General features: G+C 53.8%; 1 protein-coding gene across 1 annotated transcript in view; it reads right to left on the reverse strand.

The window, feature by feature from the left end:
• EVC2 (EvC ciliary complex subunit 2) overlaps positions 1-22,184 on the reverse strand; it is a 135,108-nt gene that overhangs the window by 69,407 nt on the left and 43,517 nt on the right. The window contains exons 8-9 of the mRNA XM_047856663.1: positions 21,182-21,316; positions 17,804-17,943 (exon numbers count right to left, since the gene is read on the reverse strand). Coding sequence (XP_047712619.1) covers positions 17,804-17,943; positions 21,182-21,316 — 275 coding nt within the window. The remainder of the gene's footprint in view (positions 1-17,803; positions 17,944-21,181; positions 21,317-22,184) is intronic.

The following is a 22,184-nucleotide window of genomic DNA, read 5'->3' on the forward strand; positions in this document are numbered from 1 at the left end:
AAATTCTTACTACAAGTTGGCGGAGTTTGTGGGATTCCAACACTGCGTTCTCAGGGAATATTCATTTTTCTCAGGTCACAAAGATGTCATGTTTTCACTGCACTGTAAGGTGAGTGTATTTGCTCAGGCCAGTTCTGTTACACCGTACGAACGATATACATACTCTTGTAAATGAGAGACTCACAGCGGAGTGCAGAATGATGTCCAGCCCATAAGAGGCACTTAATAAATGTAAGCCATTATCGTTTCTTAACAGGCTTGCTTATGATAACATCTTTCTCAAAGAAACTGCCCAGCTTAAATTATCCCAGAACTGATTAGGACTCTGATGATTAGCTACTGATGATAAAGAAAAGAGAATGACATTAGTGTCTTTTCCCCTATTGATTTCATGTAAAAAATTAATTGAGTTCTCATCAAACGGCGAGGAAGGTGTCAGAACAAAATTAGGGTCGGATTTGATACACAAGGCAGAAAACGTTCTCTTGAATGTGAAAGAGACCTCACTGGCCTGGAGGGTAATTAATCCAGAAGGAAAAAGAAATCAGCCATGGCCGTTTTTCAATGTAAATCCGGGACCTTCAAGTTGGCGTAACAGACCCACAAAAAGCAAACAGTACTAGGTAAACTGGAATTTTCTTCCTAGGAGTCCATTTCCACGGAAAGTGATCCTGCAGGGGGATCCCATGTCAGGACCATAAATCACATCAGCGTACTGGTGATGTCGAGGGCCTAGACAATGCAAGTTGAGCAGGGAACATACCTCCTGAGTATCTTCATTGTCAAAACGGTAATGAGAGCCTAACTCAGAGTAAACGTAGTCATCGTACGTGAGCCAAGACATCAGTTAAAAGTTACGATAAACCATACGCTTTTGGTTTGGTAAAAACTCAGATTGTAGGCTACCAGGAATGGGCGGTCTGCATCCTCCCTCTGTGACAGTCTTTCCTCTTGCTGATCCCTCCGTGTAGAAGTCGGGTCGGGCCCGCCCTCCGCCGGCCTCCAGCTTCTCCTTGCCCACCCCTGGCCCACGCACTGGCCACAGCCCCACACACCAGTCAGCTCTGCAACAGACCAAAAGGAGGGAGCGTTCCTCTGCCCACTTCAAATCCCTCCGGAACGTTCCTCCCAGCTCCCTTTCAGGCACACGCCAATCACCTTGTCGCAAAAGGCAGCGCACACCGCATCATGTCTGAAAGCACGATGAACTTGGAAGTCACAGCCACTCAGCTTCCAATCTTAGCATCGTCCCTTCAGAGCTGGGTGATTCAGGTGTGCGCCTTGGTGTCTCTGAGCCTAGTTTCCCGGCTGGTTAATGAGAATATTATCACTGTGTCAAATGAAGGCCATTAAGAGGATGAATAGCAGTGCCTCTTACGCACAGGCTTTGTTTTAATAGCTTTACAAACATCATCCCATCTAATCCTCATAACAGCCTTACAAAGTAGGTGATTAACCTTTTTTTTAACACGTGAGGAAACTGAGGCACAGGAAAATTAAAATGCCTGACTGAAAGTGGCATAGCTATTAGGTGGCAGAGCAGGGATGGGAAGCCATAACACGTGGCTCCAGCTCTACCCTCTGCCCTGCTGCTTCAGTCACACCAACACGCTCAAAGCGCTTAGCTAGTGCCTGAGACAAAACGGAGGCTAAGAAATGTTATTTCACATTGCTGTTGCTGTGTCTGTGTCTGTCCAGTCTTCCTTGATATCATTTTTATGACAAAGAAAAGAAGATAAGAGGGAAACATGACAAACATAGATGGATGAATGGATGGATGGGTGGGTGGATGGATGGGAGGGTAGGTGGATGGAAGGATGCATGTACGTATGTATGGATGGGTGGATGGATGGGTGGGTGGATGGTGGGTAGATGGGTGGAAAAGTGGGTGTATGGATGGATGGATGAATGGGTAGATGGATAGATGAATGGGTGGGTGGATGCATGGGTGGATGGATCAAAGAGTGGGTGGACGGACGGATGGGGGGTGGATGGAGGGTGAATGGGTGGGTGGGTGGATGGATGGGAGGGTAGGTGGGTGGATGGGAGGGTAGGTGGATGGAAGGATACATGTACGGATGAGTGGATGGACGGATGGGTGGGTAGGATATACATACGTATGAAGGGATGGGTTGGTGGCTGGGTTGGTGGGCTAGCGGGTGGGTGGCTGGATGGATAGATCATGGATGAGTGGACAGATGGGTTACAGCTAGCCAGCTAGGAACATAGATAGCTCTTGAAACTCCTCTTTGGAAAGACAGACTGTGTTCTACCTGAAGAGCATCTGAAAGAAACTTTAGGATGAAACATTTAAAAGAGAGATAAGATAAACCTCGGATGTCTGCTAAATCATCTTTCCAACCAACGCTCAGATTTCCTCAACACCTTCCCTGCCAAGGAGTCCCCCAGCCTCTGCGCTGCACACACACGGTGATGGGGAGCTAAGTGCTCCTCCAGGCAGGCTGCCCATTATCGGAGAGCTCAAACAGAAAGGTCTCCCTCTTAATCCCCTGACATCCGCTTCCCTACACTTCCCATCACTGTCCCCGGTTCCTGTCTTCTTCATGACCGCCTCACAGAAATCTGGTCACCGTGATCACATGACACGCAAAAATATCAACACTCCAGGCCTAACGGCCTTGGGCAGATGACATAGAACCTTGCGGGCTGTGGCGAGGATTAGGACTTTGCCAAGAAAGAGCAAGCCAGCATGGGGTCTCCAGCAAGTGGTCAGGGCCGTGGAAAGCATCCCCCTCCCCCACCCGGCTGGTATGTGGAGAACGGACCGGGGCTCAGGGATGGATGTCAGGTCAGTGCAGGCCAGTGAAGACAGGGTGATGGTCAGGCTGCAGGCAGTGGCCGTGAGATGACAAGAGGGAGGGACAGGCCCTCCAGAGGATGGTATCAGGATGACGTCACAACGTGCACGGATTCGCTGGTTCTGTTCACATAGAACTAGGAATGTAGACTTCTGGATCAAAACAAGAGGGAGGGGCACCTGGGTGGCTCAGTCGGTTGAGGGTCCGGCTCTTGACTTTGGCTCAGGTCATGATCTCACAGTCTGTGAGTTCGAGCCCCACATCGGGCTCGGGGATGGGCACGGAGCCTGCTTGGGAGTCTCTCTCCCCCTGTCCCTCTGTCCCTCCCCAGCTCTGTCTCTCTCTCAAAATAGACAAATGAATAAACTTAAAAAAAAAATGAAAACAGGCTGGACTTCGAAGGTGTACAAGCCACCCACACAACAACGAGAAGCTGTACTTGTTTCCAGGGCTGCTGTAACCAGCGAGGGTGCGACGCCCAGAAACAAGATGTGGCAAGGGCTGGTTCCCTCTGAATCTAAGAGGCTGTGCCCCTTTCCTGGCTGCCGGTGTGGATGCCGTGCTCAGCAACCCTCGTGTGGAGGCATCACTTCCATCTCTGCCTCCGTCTTTGTGGGGCGGTGCGGGGGGGGGGGTCTCCCCGTGTGTGTGTGTGTGTGTCTAAACTTCCCAATTCTTAAAGGACACAACTGTAGGACACAATTCAACTCACAACAAACTCCGAGGGATGAAGGTTCCTATTGACCATGGGATATCCAAGCAGAAATGGAATAACCACCTGCGAGGCGTGCTCGAGAGAGTATTTCTGCTCGGGCCAAGAATCCAGGCCACGGATTCTCTTTAGCATCAAGATGCTACAGGCCTCCCCATTCTTCTCCCAGGGAGGAGGGGACGCCACCCTCACGGCTCCCTCCAGGGCTTCCTGTTCCAATGCCACCTTGTCCGGAAGGCTGTTCCCGAGGCATCTACTTCACGCAGTCCTTGCCATTCCCCATTTGACCCACTGACCCGTCACCTCCGTACATTTCATCTTCATTTATTTTCTGTCCCCACCGACCACGGACAGCTTGTGAGGACAAGGACTTTACTTTGGTCCCTGCTGTACCTACACAGTGCCTGCAAGACACGTTACATGTCTCCCAGATGCATAAACCGGAAAGCCTAATTCCACGGGGCCACATCTATCTGTCTATCTGGGAACCTGACTCCCGCCCTCGTCCTCTGGCTCCTCCTTCTGCCTGAGGCCACACCTTCTTGGTGAAGGCAGAGCTGGAACCCTCCCCTCCCACCCTGTGCAGTGTCCTGTCCCCAGCCACCTGCACCCCGTGCCACCTTGCCGGGACCGTCTGTGAGTCTGTCTTCTCTGTGAACTGCGAGTGTCCGGAGATTGTGGAGCACTCCTAGCCCACCTTAGCATCCACAGTGCCAGGAAAGTGGCTCTGGGTGAGAACGTGCTCGGGGAACACCTGTCGGAGAGAGGATGAGCGAGCGAGAGAAGAAACGGGAGCCGTAAAGGGCTGACCTGCCGGCTGGTCTTCTGGGCTGTACACGGTGATCACCACTCAGGCCAGAGTCTTCGGGGACAGCACGTCTCCTAGAGTGCTGACTTCCCCCAGCACCGAAATACCCAGGACGTTTAGGAACGTCAGGCTGCAGTCAGTGACTGGGAAGGAATATCGTCCCAAAAAGAGCTGTGTACATGAGTGTGAAATGACCGTCTTGGATATTTTCACGCGTTCGTGACAAAACGGACAAAAGTAGCAGAAACAACAAAGCAAAGACTTTCAAAGTAAAACTTCTGAACTAAATCCCTGGGTAAGCATCCTGACACCCAATCGGTGAATGCTTGCAAAGAAAGGAGCTTAGAAATCCCACTGAAATTGAAGCGGCAAGGGGGCGGTCTGAGGGTTCACCTTCTCCGAGGCCGACAGACCCCAGTCCGAGTCAAAGCCCGAAGCCCACGCCCAGCAGTCCAGCCTTCACAACCGGGCCGGCCTCCCTCTTCATCCGACCATCCACAGCACCCCACCCTGCAGGATAATCCGGCGACCTGGTGTTTCCTGAAGCTCGTGTCCCTGCCTGAGCCACTGCTGTCCCCAGTCAGCCTCACTGGTCACTGAGCACACGCCAAACCCCCAGCCCACAGATCTCTCCCGGCAAGAGGGGACTCTGGGTGAGGTTCTCAGAGCCCCAGGCATCACCTCCTTCGTGGCGCCCAGCTTGGTCAGTGTAATCATGTATTTTTCCATGTGATTCTCTGATGAATGCCTGTCTCCCCCACCAGCCTATGATCTCCAAGGAGCCGGGACCCTGCTGGTTGGGCTCACAGTAGCTTTTCCAGCCTTCCAGCCCACTGTGGACTCAACAGCTACATGACACGCTCAGGCACAGCAATGAATTAGAAGCTGAGAGGCGCTGAGTAACTGTCGTCCATTTCTGCGACATCTATGGAGCTGAGTCACAGAAAAGAAACACGTGGACGTCAGTGGGCAGAACAGAGCCAAGCACTAAATGGTCTGGAAACAGGTGAACCACTCGCCAGGAGCCCATCCAGAGCCCTTGTTCTCAGCCCTGGGCGTACGTGAGCTGGTTAAACCCTCACCTCCCGCTGGGTGGGCACTGTCACCACTCCCAGGTTCACACGAGGACACTGAGGCACAGGGAGGTTACAGGCAGTGCTCAAGGTCATCGAACGATTAAACGGCAGACCGGGAGTCGGGGACAAGCGCTGTGACTCAAGCCATCCAGCCTAAGCCCAGGCCACCTCCTCTGCTCACCAGACAAGGAAACACAGACACGTCTTCAACGTGCAAAAGACGTCCCACCTCGTGCGTTAACAAGACAAGCGCAGGCGAAAGCTACAGGAAGGAGCCTCGGTTTCCCATCAGACTGACCACGGCTACGACGATCTGTAGCCACGGTGACGAGCATGTGCGACACAGGGACTCGGCTGGAGCCGGCCCGGCCTCTCTGGTGGGCAGTCTGACAGCAACCATGAAAAGTTCACAATAATGCAGCAACTCCACCGTGAACAACTCATACTGCAGTTAAGGTTTGCACGCGTGCGCACAGCCCTCGACGCAGGAGGTGACCGGCCACGCGTCTGCTGGGGGCTGTGGAACACGGTGTTCACGAACGCGGCGGGCTCCACACTCAGATCGCCGGGACTCACATCCTCCTACTTGGCTTCTGACCCTGGGCAAGTGACGCACACTCTCTGTGCTCTGGCCCCCTCATCTGTCAACAGTCCTCAGGTCGGAGGCTGCTTTGCGGGGAGACCCGTTCATGCACACACCACAGAGCTGTCTTTCATTTACATTAAATTCTCAGTGAAGTCAGTAATCGTTCCTGTTACTAGGAAGTTACGCAACCCCTGGGGGGGCCCGGGGGGGCTCCGTCGGTTAAGCGTCCAACTCTCGGTTTCGGCTCAGGTCGTGATCTCACAGTTGGTGGGATCGAGCCCCACGCGGGGCTCTGTGCTGCCGGTGCGGAGCCTACTGGGGATCCTCCTCTTCCTCTCTCTCTCTGCTCTTCCCTCGTGCACACTCGCTCGCTCTCTCTCTCTCAAAATAAACATTTTTTTAAAAGAAGAATATTATACAACCACTTAAAGAACAGGCTGTTATACATAGTTATGGATGCTGAACAATCCCCAAGATTGCTGCAAAATGAGGCAATATAAAGGAGCAAAACAGTGCGTGAGATAGGCTATTACTTTGCATTAAAAAAAAAGAGTCCATGTGTAAAAACGCAGATGGCCGTGGACGATCCCCGCAGGCTGCATGCCACGGGGAACGGACTGCCTTTGGGCACAGGGATGAGAAGATAATTCGTTTTGCACACTGTGGCCTTTTATGCCCCTCTAATTCTTGGCCCTGTTCGTTATTCACTATTCAACAAATTGGCTGAGCAGAGGCAGGAAAAAGAAACATGGGCATTAATCGGAGTCAGGGACTACGGGGTGTTCTCTTCCCTGGGACACAGGGAGTTTCTCCCGTGCTTGTGACAACCTCTCTCCTGGATGCTCTCTGTGGCTGGTGCCGCCTGGCTATGTATAGTAAAGTCAAGCTGGTGGCCCAGGGCAGGGCCCCAAAAAGTCCGCTGCAGGCACCGCCATCCCCAGGGAAGTGGGCCCTCCTCCTGCCTGGCACACACACTTGCCATCTGACCAGTATCCATTGGTTGGGACTGGCCAACCTGAGCGGCCAATGCTGGGGAGGGGCCATGCGGGTCTCCCTCTCCTTGGGGCCCCTTCATGCGGAGGAGCTCTGTGAGGGAACCGACAGGGGACAGGGGTTGGCACTTGGCAAGAGCAGCCACAGTACCTGCTGACCGGGAGGAGGACGTCCCTGAAGGCGGCTTTCTTGGGGGGGGGGAGGGGCTGCAGTGTCTCACCATGGGGCTCATCACAGCTGCACAAAAGCTGCATCCTCCGATCGAGCTTTCCAAAGTAATGAAAGTGACGGGTGATTTCGATTTTTGGCTGGAGAACATGCCAGATACAGGTCTTATTTCCCAACTGGGGCAGACCTCAAGGTTGAGGGGAGATGAGAGCTCTGTAGTGACCCCCCTCAGCCACTCCAACAGTCGAGGTGATTCCTTTCATCTCAAGAACCCCCTAAGAGGCCGCGTGGACCTCCTGGCCGGGGAAGCGGTGGTGTGGGTTCGGTGGGATGCAAAGTCAGGAAGAAGATCACGTCCCGCCCTGCAGAGGTGCGCTGGACCACGTGGAAACCACCCGCACACGGCAGAGGCGCGGTCCGAGGGTGACTCATTGTGCGGTACGTGTCCGTGTGGGAGTCATTTCCCCCTGCCGATGGCGGGCATCCCGGGGGCCCTCGCTTTTCTCGGCTTCCTCTCCGGCACCTCGCCAAGCACAGCGCCAGGCGTGCGGCGGTTGGGGGGGGGGGGGCTCACAAAACACCTGCTTCTAAAAGCAGGAAAGTGTCTCCTCCAAGAAACCCTCACCTTGCTTGGAAGATGACAGTGAGGGTTGCCATGGGAACGAGATGGGCCTTACCGCTGCTCTGCTCTCCCGGTCTGTCCCCCGCACACATCCCGCTCTGGCTTGTCAGCCACTGGCGGGGACCCAGCAAGCACCTCGTGGGAACCCGGCAGCAAGGCACAGGTGTGAGGGCGGGGCTTCCGCCTCAGCTGGCCTGTGTGCTTGTGTCGGTCAAGTGAGGCTCTAGGTGAACCCCGACGTCCATCCTTCCAGAAATCCAGGACCGGCCCAGGCATGAGTATCTGCATGGTGGGTTGGGGGGGGCGGGGAAGAGGCAATCGGGGAGTCCGTGAAGGCTTACTTTCAGACACTAAGGCCTCTCCTGGACACCTTCCCACGCGTCCGGTCTCCTGAATCCTCTCTGCGCCTTGTGAGGACATCAGGAGGCACTGTCACACGCCCATGCCCTGTACACGCGGGATCACTCTGCCAAGAACGCCCCCCTTCCCTGCCTGACACTGTCCTAAAGACCTAAGGGTCCTAAAGACCCTCCAACACCCAGTGCGATTTCACCCAGACTCATTGACAAGATGCTGCTGATACTTGGCTAGCGCTGCCAGACCTGTTCCAAACAAGGGCTCGGGGTCTCACGTGGGAGTCAGACACACAAACTGAGCCTTACAGAAGCACGTGGTGAGGGCGCCAATGGAAGCCCGAAGGCAGGGAGCTGGCCGGAGTCTGGCTTGTGTCCCCACCGTGTCACCCAGTGCTCAGCACACAGCAGATGCTTTCAGATCCATACGGGAAGGGGGCTGGAGGGCTGGTGGGTGGGAGAGACGGAGGGAGGGAGGAGAGGGAGTTGAACTCGAAAAGAAAAGCGAAGGGAGTTATCACTGGCCTCTTACTGTGGCCAGCCCCCATGAGAACTCCAGTGAGACAGCAGGCAATAGCTCATGAAGTGAAATCATTCAATGCCAAAAGGACTTCCGGGCCCCCGCCACGTGCAGGGAGCCACTTACACCCCAGCCACACGGAGGGAAGCAGGAGTGCTACGCCGGTGGCAGAGAAGAGCCGCCCCCCCCCCCCAGGCCGTGCCCCCTTCCCTCCTGTGTGTCTTCACCATCCAGATGGATCTCCATCATACGGGCTTAGCGTGTGAGGAAGCAGCAGAGGAAACAGCCCGGGTCACGGGACCCAGGTTTGAGCTCTGGACCAACCACTCCTTAATGGGGAGATGACCATTTCTAATGGTTCTTGTGTGAGGAGAACCCTCAGGAACATTCCAGAAACAACAGCAGGACTCACCTCATTGAACCTTCCAGCCCACGGATCCCCTCAAGTCTCTGCTTCCTCCCTCATTCTTTTGAGATTTTTCTGATCATTTCCTGGAACAATGGTCACCCAGAGACACCAGGCCCTCGTCCCCAGCATCTGTAAACGTGGCCTTATAAGAAAAAAAAGACCTTTGCGGGTGGAATTAAGTGAAAGATCACGACATGGGGAGATTACCTCGGATTGTGCGGTGGGTCCTGAACCCCATCACAACTGTCTCCCTGAGACGGGGGCTGAGGAGACCGGATACATACGGAAAAGGAGGAGGCCACGGGGAGGCGGAGACCGGAGGGCTGTGGCCACAAGTTGGGGACTGAGAGAAGCCTCTGGAAGCTGGAAGAAGAGGGAGAGGCTCCACCCTGCACCGTCTGAAGGGTGGCCCTGTCTACACCTCACTCAGCCCGGGGAAATCGACTCTGCGCCTCTGGCCTCCAACAGTGCGAAAGAAATTCGGGGCCCCCGAGTTTGGGTTAGAGTGTGCTCCTGCTCCCCTCAGACAGCCTGGGGCCCCCAGAGGCACCCTCAGAGGCAGCCACGGCTGTCCCCACTTGACAGATATGACACCTACAGTCACCCGAAGGGAAGTGGCACGGCCGGGACCCAAATCAGGCAGCCTTGCTCCTCGACCTGCTCTCTTAACCCCTGGGCTCTCCCACCCACCCTTCGGGGGGCTCGGTACCTCCCACCAGAGCACTGCAGGAGGGAGCCCCTCATGCAGGCCGGCTGGGACCACCCGCCTCAAACGGGCACTCTACGTGCGCGGGAATTCTGGGGGTTTTGCCAGTAAGTCACTTCCCCTCGCTGGCGGGACTGTCCCAGGCTCCTCTGCAGTCCTACCCTCTTCTTCCCGACGTCCTCACCTTGTACCCCAGTGGCAAGCATCACACGGATGCGTCCCATCCACACACCAGCACGCACCTCCGTGCACTCTGGACCTTCTCCCTCCCCAGGGCTGACACCTGGCTCCCACCCCCTCCCACCTTCTCCTTTTTTCCTCTAACTCTCCCTGCCCTCCCCCAAACCCTCAGGCTCCTCCTCTCTGTGGAGGAAATGTCCCCACTGGAAGGCTCAGAGCCTCTGGCATCACCCCTAAAGGCTCCTTTTCCTGGCCCCAGCTTCCCCTTAATCTGCAGCTCCCCACCTCTGCCCCCTGCACGGCAAAGCTCCCCACTTCTGTCCCCTTGCACTTTCCATTTCTGTCCCCCTGCACAGCAAAGCTCCCCACCTCTGCCCCCCTGCACGGCAAAGCTCCCCACCCCTTGCCTCCTGCACGGCAAAGCTCCCCACCTCTGTCCCCCTGCACCGCAAAGCTCCCCACCTCTGCCCCCTGCACAGCAACACATAATGGAGGACTCACAGGGGTTTACTGAGGCCATGCTACTCGCCCCGTGCTCCCCAACCCTGCTCTGGTCCTCAGCATGTCCTGGAGGTAAAACCAAAACCTTTCCGAGTCTTTACTTGATAGAACTCCAGGAAATATCAGACATGGATGGCCACCCCTTCTTCTGGGACCCATGTTGTCTGCCTTCCTGCCCTCACTCCCCGGGTGTCCTGTCAATGCTGCAGTTCCCGCGGGCGCTGTCCCGCTCCCTTCCCCTCGATGCGGCTCTCCGGGGGCTCCTTCCTCAGTCTCCGTCCAGCCACGTCCGGCCCCGAACTCGAAGTCACATCTGAACAGACCCAGCATCTGGCTCCTCCTGACACACCCACCCAGCGTCTCGAGAGGCGTCTTCACCTGGCCAAGCCCAGCAGCGCCTCTGGATCTTCCCTCAAAGCTCAATCCTCCCTCTTTCCTGGTCTTAGGAAGCTGTGTCACGTTCTCCCCAGGGCTCGGCTCACAGCTGCCACCAACCCCACCGCGAAGCCGCCAGCAGGCGCAGCTCGTCCTGCCTCGTGCGTCCCCTGATTCCACAGACCCGCGTGGAGCCTGCGGGAGGGACGTCCCACACACCTACGCCCTGGGGGGCCTCCTGGGAAGCTGGCCCCGAGTGACGGACCCCCGCACAGCCCATTCGGACGACGCCCACGGGAACGGGTGGCCGCCGAACGAACGTCACTCTGCCAGGGTGTCCCCGTCACAGCCCGGCGCCCGCAGGGCAACTCTGGGCAGCCCGTGAGAACACGTCACCTTTGGGAACATGCTGCGCTAACTGCCGGTTTGAGTGGTGCCGTCCTTCCCCCCCAATCTTTGCTGTCAAGTTAACCATGCAGCCTCTAATTTATCTGCCGGTGACTCTCCATCAAGCCTATCACTGTCGTGTGCCATCACCGCACAAGCACCTACTGTGTGCCAGGCCGCGTTTGAGGCACCGGGGCCACATCTGCGAACACGACAGAAAGTCCCTGCCTTTGTGACCTTACTGCCCAGTTGCCAAAGCAGCCGCGGGTGTTGTAAAGAAAACAGGGTTGGTTTTTTTTTTTAATGTTTTTTTATCTATTTTGAGAGATAGTGAGAGGCAGTGTGTGTGCAAGCAGGGGAGGGGCAGGGAGAGAGGGAGAGAGAGAGAATCCCAAGCAGGCTCCCTGCTGAACGCGCAGAGCCCGATGCGGGGCTTGAACCCACAAACCGTGAGATCACGACCTGAGCCGAAGTCAAGAGCCAGACTCTTAACTGACTGAGCCGCCCGGGAGCCCCAAGAACACAGGAATTTTAGGGTGAATAATGGAGGCTGCTCCAGGCACCCCACCTCCAGCCCACCCTCCAGCCCACCTCCACGTGCCTCTGCTACTCCGGCCTCATCCCCTCCTAGACCCTCAAGTGCCCACATCCCTTCCCAAGCTCCGTCCATGTGGCCCCCACCGGGTGCCCATTACTCAGGTCTCAGCTCCCCTGACCCTGCTCTTGAGGGGCCTCCCGGAGCCCCAGGTGAGAGTGAGCCCCCACCGTTCTTTAACAGAGCGCCCTGCTCCTTCATAGTCCCCACCACGCCGTGGAGTTGCGCGGTTATCCGTGCGCGCGTCTGTATCCCGCTTGCGTGAGTCCCACGGGGACCCACACCAGGACACTTTGCCAGCGTCGGGCCAGGGCCTCCCACGTTTTAAAAATGTATCGCACCCACGAGCAAGCAACCCAAATGAAAGAACAAATGAATTAAGGAAACTCGGGTGAGTCGCTTCATTTCCCTGAGTTCCAGACATAAGGAACAAAATCACATCTCTGTAGAGTGTCAATACAGAATAAAGAAGGCGCCATTGTAAAACACACACACACACACACACACACACACACACACACACACACACACACCATATGGCCGGTGAAAATCACAAATACATAGGTTGAAAAGCCTCACCTCAATGCATACTCCCCGAACACCTACTTGGTACAAACCATCACATTGAGACAGCTTAGAAGGCGGTGCTAACATCAGAAATCAGCAATGAGATTCCTTTGAGTAACTGGAAAGAGACACAGCCCTGGACTTTCTTCTCTTATTTTCCTTTGCCTCTCTGGAAAAATCTATGCACCATCTTCTTCAAAAGCTGTGTTTTGTCAATAGAATAGCAGATCGGAAAGCACAAACCCGTTATCACTTGTGCGACCTTTAGGCAAAACCTATAAACCTTTTTTGAACACCAGCTTCCTTTCAGGAGCCGCGGTGAGAATGACCTAAGAACATGGGCCAGAGATGCTTGGCAGAGGTCAGGGCGAGAGCAGGGCTGGCGCTAAGACACTGTGGGCTCTCCACGCTTCTAGAAGCTTTCGGGAGCAGCCGGTGGTTGCCTGGTTCCTCTTTCCTCTCGTCTCTGCAGGTCCGGGGCTGAGCTGTATCTATTACGACAACTGTCTAGGAACCTGATAGAAACCAAAGGAGAGACCTGTCCCTCAGATCCTCTCTGCAAGAGGCAGCTTATGAATTAATGATGTAAAAGATACACCACGCCAACCAAGGGAATGCTCTTTGTCAAAAATAAACCAGCAAGAGACAGCAAGGTTAGGGCTCTGATGGGTCTTAGAAGAGGTGGCAATCAAGTCACCTCATGGCATATTTAGAAGCCCAGCTAAATTTCACATAAGAATTACAAATGCAATAAATTATTTGCTGGAGAAAAAAAGCTATTTTTAGTGGGGAGACAATCACAGATTTCCATGCATACTAAGCCCCTGACATTCTGAGTGACATTTTCTTTCTGGGAGCTCCTAAGCCTGACTAGAAGTCAAGATGGAAAGATTAAAAGTAACTGACAATGCGGTGATTAAAAAAAAAAAATCGCCAAGACTTTAAAATGAGCATTCAACCATGGAGCCTGAAACAGAACTGGCATTCAATAAATACTGAATGTTGGGATGGGGGGTGGGGTGGGGGAGGGGAGCGAGAGACAAAGGCAGTTCGCAGGCTACGCACTCTCAGGTCAGGCTTGAACATCAGTGTCAAACACTCTTCAGGCCAAACAAGACCAGCTTCCAAGGGGGCGCCTGGGTGGCTCAGTCGGTTAAGCATCCGACTTCGGCTCAGGTCATGATCTCGCGTTCCGTGAGCCCCACGTCAGGCTCTGTGCTGACAACTCAGAGCCTGGAGCCTGTTTCAGATTCTGTGTCTCCCTCTCTCTCTGACCCTCCCCCGTTCATGCTGTCTCTCCCTGTCTCAAAAATAAAATAAACGTTAAAAAAAAAAAAAGACCAGCTTCCAAGGAGAAATAAATCTAAAATTCTGGAGCTCCTAGGTGACTTACAGGAATACAGTCTCGGTAACCTCAATCCTCACGGCATTTCACACACCAGGACCAGCACGTTGCAGTGGCTGTTGTTGATTTCACAGAACGCGGGGATCGAGGAAGACGGTGCTCCCTACACGCCATCGTTTCTTTTCTTCTTTTTAATTTTAATGTTTATTTATTTTTGAGAGACAGAGAGAGACAGAGCACAAGGGGAGGGGCAGAGAGAGAGGCAGACACAGAATCTGAAGCAGGCTCCAGGCTCCGAGCTGTCAGCACACAGCCTGACGCGGGGCTCGAACTCACGAATCGTGAGACCGTGACCTGAGCCGAAGTCAGATGTTAACCGACCGAGCCACCCAGGTGCCCCAAGCGCTTCTGGAACCAACAACAAAGGATGATTAATGCCTTCCCATCTAGTCCTGATACTATTTACATTACACGCTGTTACTATTGTAGGTTACTATCACATACACTATTATGTATGTATTAATATACACATATATGCTAATCACAGCCCTACTTCCTCTGGCCGGAGGTGGTGGACTACCACCTACTTGCAAATTAAATATCCAGGTGCTGATCACACAAACTAAATCCTTTCACTCTACTTTGCGTTTTCATGTTTCGGAAGAAAACGGACAAAAAAGCCAGGAAATACTTCGGCGATGCACCTGCTCCTACCATGTAATGTAATGGGACATTCACAAATCTTTGCCAGTAAGCCACCCACCTTTCTCCCCGCTGCCCATCCAATCCTCCCTCCTCCCTCTTGAGTAGTGTGACAAACTTTAACGTGCTTCCCTTGGCGTTCTGATTAGGGACTTAAGCTAAAATGAAAGATCACGCCTGAATGGCCGCCCAAAAGCTCAGTGAGCCGAGCGGCACGACCCTGGACCCAGAGATGGGTGAACAAGGCCCAGCTCCGTGCAAGGACAGTCCTGCACTTCCGTGGCTCAAGTCCCGACAGTGCACGAGGGTGCTCGGCTGGGAAGGGGCTCCCCTCAGGCAGGACGGAAGTCCCCCTGGGCTCGGAACCTCCCTCAGCTCACAAAATGCCACGAGTCAGACACAGGAGAGCTCTCTTCTCAGACCAGTGACCAGTTGCTCCTAAGGAAGCACAGACCATGCTCTCTGTTTCCGGAGGTATCTTGGGTCCGTCTCCTGCCACGGGACTCCGTTTCCAGGCTCCAGGGAGACAGCACCGGAGCTGCTCAGTTGCTGTTTGCACGGCTCTTGAGAAAGACTCAGAGAAGGGCTGCCCATCTTGAACGCTTCTCTCTTCCATCTGCTCACGTCCCTGCAGGTGAGACCCCGGCTCGGAGGGAATGCCACGGTGAGGACTCTGCCGTTAAGTCTCTTTCATATCATTAAGCTGTACAGTCTCCCACGGTGTTCCTGGTTTCCCCCAGTTAAGAGATGAGGAAACTCGGGCTCAGAGAGTATTTGCGGAACACAACGTGGCCGAGATTAAACAGAGAAGACTCACTTACTAGATTTGTGGCTATGGATAAACCTCTTTGCCTAGACGAGCATCGGACTCTTCAGCTAGCAAACGCCAAAAATAAGATGCCCTACCAAAACGCATTAGCATGGGAACCAAACCAACATGTGGAAAAGAGACCTTGCATTTTTAAATGCTTCCCGAATATGGGGTATTATGTACAAATAGAAGATATTATAGCTTATCGGCATGGTGATGACTCCAATCGATAGAAATCACTCCCCAGTGGGAAACGAGCGGGTGGAGCTATGCATCCCGAATGTACGATCAGAGGAAGTGTGTCACAAATGGAATCCAGCCTGGGGAGGTTCCCACGGGGTTCTGTTGCTAATAACCATCATTCCAACACGGCATCCCAGGGAGGCATCCTGAATTGTCCCCTCCCCTTCAGTGTCCAAACTACGCCCCCTGCGCATGCCTTCACAGCCACAGGGCAATCAGTTGCCAAGTTCTGTAGGCTCCTCTGGCTAATCCCAAGCTCTGCCCCAAGTCACACATCGACATCTCCAACAATCTCCCTGGACTTCTAAGCCACTGTCCATTTGTATCCAGAGTGGCCTTTGAACATACAGATCTGCCCATATTAAAATTAAAAGGCCGTTCCCTGACATCCAGAACCCTACAAGACCTAGTCCCTCTCACCCTGAGACTTCACTTACGTAACTGAACCAAGGGCGCCTGGTGGCACAGCCCAGACTTAAACCCTGATCTAACTCTGGGGACCAGTCAAGGGTGCTATTGCTCTGTGCTATTTTGGGCCTTGCCTGTTTCCCTGTCCATCTCTCTCACAGCCTGCCTCTGTGGCCGGGACTGTGTCTACTCCTCGCCTAGAGTGGGGTTTACACGAAGATCGGTTCTGTTCGTGGTCCAGGTAATTTGGACAAACTATCCCATCAAAAGAAAAGCTGGGCAAAAACCAAATCACTCTGAGACCACCTGAGAACCAACAAGGAGAAGTAAAAGATGAGGTCAAGACCTAGCAGAACAAAGAAACTCAGAGAGGGGAGCCCCGCATCTGGGGCCACTCTGTTCCCCAGGGCGTCTAAGTACCAGAAGAGGCAGCCCCAAGGGCTGATAAACTCTGCAGAGTTCTCAACAGACCTGCAGAACCGGGGAGGTGGAAACTCAGGTCCAGAGACTCCAAGGAGAGGTCAGCCTGTACCCTTTGGTTGGTACAGATGCCTCAGGAGTAAAGATACGCCAGAAACAGACCAGACCTTGGAGGACCAGAAGCCCTGCCTTGCGTGGTCTCAGTCTCTGTATGGGGGGTCATCCAGAATGATGCCCCTCCCTGCCTAGAAGGTGGTAACCTCCTCCTAGTCAGTCCCCCACTGTCTTCACAAATTTTCACACACACTGGCACACGATCAAAACTACCCAGGCATCCGAGGAGAAGAGGAAATTTGATCACAAACTAAGGGGAACAGAAGACAACAGGCACAAGAACATGGTAAAGGTAATAAAGCTTCAGAGACTTCAAAATAATTATGCTTCTTACGCTTGAAGAAGTAAAAGACGAAACAGAATTTTGAAGACAATTGGACGCCGAGATAGGAAACACGGAAAGCAGCTTTCTGTAAATATTTGCCAAAAGGAAACGAGGAAAGGCCAAGTTGATGAACCGAGTGAGTCACCTTATAGACCGTGACCCCTGTGCCGGCCAGGAGAAACCGTGGGCCGTGCAACAGCATCCTGGTTAGAGGCATGCACCCCGGAGCCAGGCAGCCTGGCCTTGAACCTGGCTCTCTCGTTCCTAAGTGTGCGCCTGGGGCAAGCTCCAGAGACTCTCAAATCCTCATCCCTGGTAAGAACAATAATCCCTGCTCGGTTGGGTTGCTATAAGGATGATGAGTTGGTATTCGCAAAGTTTTCAGAACCGTGTCTGGCTCTACGTTCTACTGTGCACAGGTGGTCCATTCTAAGCACGTACTAATAAACGACAAGAATCGAATTCAGTTCGGCAAACACGTCGCCTGGCCTGGCCTCTCTCTCCGGCTGCCTCTTCCCTTATCTTGCTGTACTCAATACCCCCATCTACCCATCAGTCGTACCCGGCTGCTGCGTTCACCAGATGCATCCTGCTGACCCTTTCATCTGCCCCTTCTTCCCTCTGCCTGAAAAGTCTTTCTTCTCGTAATGCGCTTGGAAAGCTTATATCCATGCTTCAAGAATAAGTTAAAACACCACCTCCTCTGAGAAGCATTTCCAGGACTCTCTCAGAGGTCATTATTTCCTTTTCTCGGCTCAGCTAGCCTTGATTTTCCTTTTAGCAGGATGTTCATCAAACTTGTATGGTCACTTAGGTTTGTGTGTCTGTCTTGCCCGTTAGATCAGGCAGCTTATAGCACAAACTCTGTTTTATCCATCCCTTTTTCCAAATACCAAGCACAGTAGTAGTTCCATTATGATAACTGAATAACAGATGACAGAATGAATGAATGAATGAATGAGTGAATGAATGAAATGTACTCAGGGTTTGCTCTGAGGCCAGTGAAGTTAAAGCATTCATCACATCCAAGCCAGTATAATGTGATTGAGAATTCTTACTCTTCCAAGGCTTGAAGCATGCTCCCGGGGTCCTCTGAAGACAGAATGTCAATCATTTGGTCATTGAGAGCAAGGTCCTCGTTGATACCATTGGCCGAGGTGAACTGGGAGTACTCCAGCTTGTTCTCATGATGCTGAACCTACAGGGGAATTTCAGACACAACCCAGTGAACCCTCTTGTGAACGCCATGCGCTGAGAGTCACGAGGGAAGGCAGGGATCTGCAGTCGGGAGGACCTTGCTGGCCCCACCACTTGCGAACAGGGTACATTCAGGCAAGACACTGCATTTGCCTGAGCCTCCATCTTCCCATCAAAGAAATGGGATCATAATTCCAGTAGCCCCACACCGGGTTCCCGTGTGTACGAACAGAACAATGGATGGAGAGGCCTTTGCAACCTGTAAAGACCTATGAAAATATTTCACCATCATTACCATCACCATCATCATATCACGATCACCACCACCATCATCATCATCACCAGCATCCCCATCATCATCATCATCATCACTATATCACTATCATCACCACCTTCACTATCACCACCATCATCATCATGCAGAGGAAAATTACAGTTGGCAGATGAACTTCAATGCCATGCACCTGGCTGGTTTCGAATCAGAATACAGACCTGTCAGATGGGAATGACCTCAGAGATCATTAAGCCCAACGCCAGGACTGGATAGATGTATCTGTTGTGTCCTTAATATCAATCCTGAAAACTGGGTGATAAGTATAGCTAATATTTAAGAATTCCTGTCCCTGTGCCTTGTAGGTGTATTATCATGAAACTATCCCAACACAGTGAAGTGCTGTTGTCCCCACATCACATATAAGAAACCACGGCTCAGAGGGGTAAAATGACGTTATCTGAGTTCGCACGGCTCACGAAGAGTCAGAGTTGGTATCTGGTCCCAAGTTGGTCGAACTCGTAAGGCAGAAGGAGGGTTTGATCGCACTGTTTTCACTGCACACTGTCTCAGCGGCTGCCTCAGGCTGCCAAAAATAAAGAAAGATGTGAAAAGAGTTCATCCTGTGAACTTCAAGGGTCTTCAGACCTTAAGTCAACACTTTGCTTTCCTCTCTGCGGTTGTAATGATCAGCCTTTCATCTCCAGCAAAGGATTTCTGCTCCTTCATCAAAGCAGCTGGGGAGTTTTGTTCTTCTGTGATTGATAACGGCTTTGAGAGAGAAGCTGGAGGTCTGATTAGAGGAACGCTTTTTCTCCCCCTCCCTTTTGCCTCCACGGAGACTGTGGGCCGATCTCACTTTGAAACGGCCATCCTCTCCTCCAGGAAGCAGACATAAAGTGAACAATGGGACACGACCTCCAGCCTCCAGACACTGCCCCCAGGAGCCAGGTCCCCGGGCCACTTGAAGCAAGTATTTAACTTCATGGGCCTCAGTTTCCTCAATATAAAGGGAGGGGAGGGGCGCCTGAGAGGCTCAGTCCGTTGAGCATCCAACTTGGGCTCAGGTCATGATCTTGCGGTCTGTGAGTTCGAGCCCCACGTCCGGCTCTGTGCTGACGGCTCGGAGCCTGGGGCCTGCTTCGGATTCTGTCTCCCTCTCTCTTTGCCCCTCCCCCCTCATGCTCTCTCTCTCTCTCTCTGTCAAAAATAAATAAATTTTTTTTAATTAAAAAAAATAAAGTGAGGGGAACAGATGGCTGTGTTCCTTTCAAGTTGCTGGGCCCCTGGGGGACACTGGGTCACAGCAGCTCCAGCCCTCCACGGCCCTGGAGGGACCAAGAAGCTGCCAACGGATGCTTACTCCCAGCAGCGCCTTCCGGGGGAGGCTCCACGGAGCTGCTCTCACTCTAAAAATTGCCGCCCTGATTTCCTTCCCGTCTGTCCATCCACTGATGGGCCGAGGGCTCCTTCATATCCTCACACGTGGATTCAGGGCCTCCTAAGTTCCAGGCTCCATAGGAGGCAATGGAGATTGTAGCAGAGGTCGCCTGCTTCCTACCCACACCCCCTCGCCGCTTCAGACCCGCTGGCCCAAGACCCACCAGCCAGTATCTACACTGCTTCCCCTAAAGGCTTCTGCCGGCCTTCAGAGCCCACGCCAGGAAATAACGTCACCCTTTGTCCTGGCCCCTGTAGGACTGTGGACAATACTGACTCCATCTGTGGCCCTCCTCTCTTGGGGCTACGTGTTCCAGGCCCCTTGGAGGTTAATATACATTCCTTAGAAATGCCCGTGAAGGCTGGAAGGGGGCGGCTTGTTTTGGCTCTCCGTAAATTGGTTAAAGATAACACAGTCTCTCGGCCTCCTGATGCACAGATGGCCCCATGAGATCTAATTCCAGGAGAGCTGCCGATCAGGCGCACGTGGACCCTGGGAGGTACGTACGGACTCTCTGGTCTCACTACAACGCCCTCGGCACGTCCCCTCGCTCTGTAACACCCGCGGGCTGAGGTCCGGACTTTGTGAGAACAGCCGCGCAGGGCCCGGATCGCAGAGCGCCCCGTTCCCTGTAAGTCAGCCTGAATAAAACTGTAACTTGTAGGCAGTCCCTGCTTCATTTTTCTGGTCTCAAAGGGCCTTCTCAGTGGGGAGGGCAGTCCCTCCTCCCCCACCTTCTAACAGCCCCTTTGCCCCCATATCCTCGACCGATGACCACCGGGGCATGATATATACCCCAGCTCCGCCACTCCTCAGCCAGCACGACTCTGAGCCTAGTTCCATACCGTCCCCAGAGCTTCCCACGCACGGTGAAGCTCCACGGCTGAAGGATCCAGCCTCCCCCTGAGGGTGGAGTGAGCCTCCAAAGACTTTTCCGCAGGGAGTGTGGACCAGGCCCCGAATTAGTGTGGCGGGAACACAGCACTATCTGCACAGGAAGGCGCTCGCTTACTCGGTCAGGCCGCAGTGGCTCTGAGCCCCGGCCACTTGCTGGAATCATCCGGGGAGCTTTAGAAGTCACTAAGGGGGCGCCTGGGTGGCCCAGTTGGGTAAGTGACCGACTTCAGCTCAGGTCATGATCTTGCGGTTTGTGGGTTCGAGCCCCGCGACGGGCTCTGTGCTGACAGCTTGGAGCCTGGAGCCTGCTTCCGATTCTGTGTCTCCCTCTCTCTCTACCCCTCCCCTGCTCACGCTCTGTGTCTCTCTGTCTCTCAGTAATAAGTAAACATTAAAAAAATAAATAAAAACAAAAAAGTCACTAAGGACGGGGCGCATCCTGGGACGGTCCAGTCACAGTCTCTGCAGGCAAGGCTGGACACGAGCATTTTGTCGTTTCCCTGGGGATTCGGACATCAATCCCGGTTGAGGATCAATCAACCCATCGAACTGGAGGGAACACTTCAATCAACCTCACATCTACCGCCGACCCGACTGCCCTCTGGCAACAAGATGCACGTGGAGACTCACCTGATGTCTGGTGATCAGGCTTCCCTTCAAACACTGATAGCGAGCCGTGAAGAAAAGTGTGGCCCAGGTCAGCACGAAGGAGGCGATGGAGGCTATGAAGAATCCTGCTGCATGAAGGCCATGGTTTGGGACAACCTAGGGGACAAGAAGGGGGGGGGGGACTTGTCCATGGTCACACTTCACAGCCTCCAGTCAGGTCACAGCTAAGAGTTACAGCAGAAGAATCAGGGAGTCGGTGAGACCAGCCTGGATTTGGACCCAGCTCTGTCCACACTGGCTGGGCTGCCTGAGCCCGTCGCTGGACCTCTCTGAGCCTGTTTCCTTAGACAGCGGATCTCTAAGCGTCAAGTGGGACAAACACCGCAAGGGGCCGAGCATGGTGGCTTGCACACAGTAGGGCCATCCGCCCGGAGCCTGGCACCTCACAGGCCTCAAGAGTGTTAAATTCCTGAATCCTTATGTAACAACCCTAAGAGGGCACTGGGGATCCGTGAACTGTTTCGAGTCAGGGGCGGATTTCTGCAGACGCCAGAGGAGAACCTGTAGCGCCCTTCCCTCCCCCTCGACACGGCCTGCTCCCCCTCGCTGGGAACACGTCCCATCAGAGGGGCAGCCCGCAGCCCACTCTGGACATCAGGGCCAAGCAGAAGGATACACAGGGCAGGGAAGCATGACACAGCAGGGGCAGCCAGCTGCCGGGCGATTCAACAACCTGACAGGTGGCCCTTAGAGCTCCCGTGGGCTTAACTCGCCCAGCCGCCTCTCCTCGGTGGCGTCCTCTGGGCTCCAGCCAGCGAGAGCCCGGGACAAACGTGCCTCTGGGATGGGCCAGGGGCGGCTGGCATCTATCCACTGAGAGGAGCTGGTAAGTTCCGGACACTCGCCGTCAGCCCCTCCCTCCGCCTCTTCCTTAGGGTCTAGACAACAGCAGCTGGCATCTTACAAGAACTCAGAAGGGGTCAAACTCTGGGCTGACTCACACGTAAGCACGCATCAGAACTGC

The sequence above is a fragment of the Prionailurus viverrinus genome, chromosome B1 (genome assembly GCF_022837055.1).
Source record: "Prionailurus viverrinus isolate Anna chromosome B1, UM_Priviv_1.0, whole genome shotgun sequence".
NCBI classification, from domain to species: domain Eukaryota; kingdom Metazoa; phylum Chordata; class Mammalia; order Carnivora; family Felidae; genus Prionailurus; species Prionailurus viverrinus.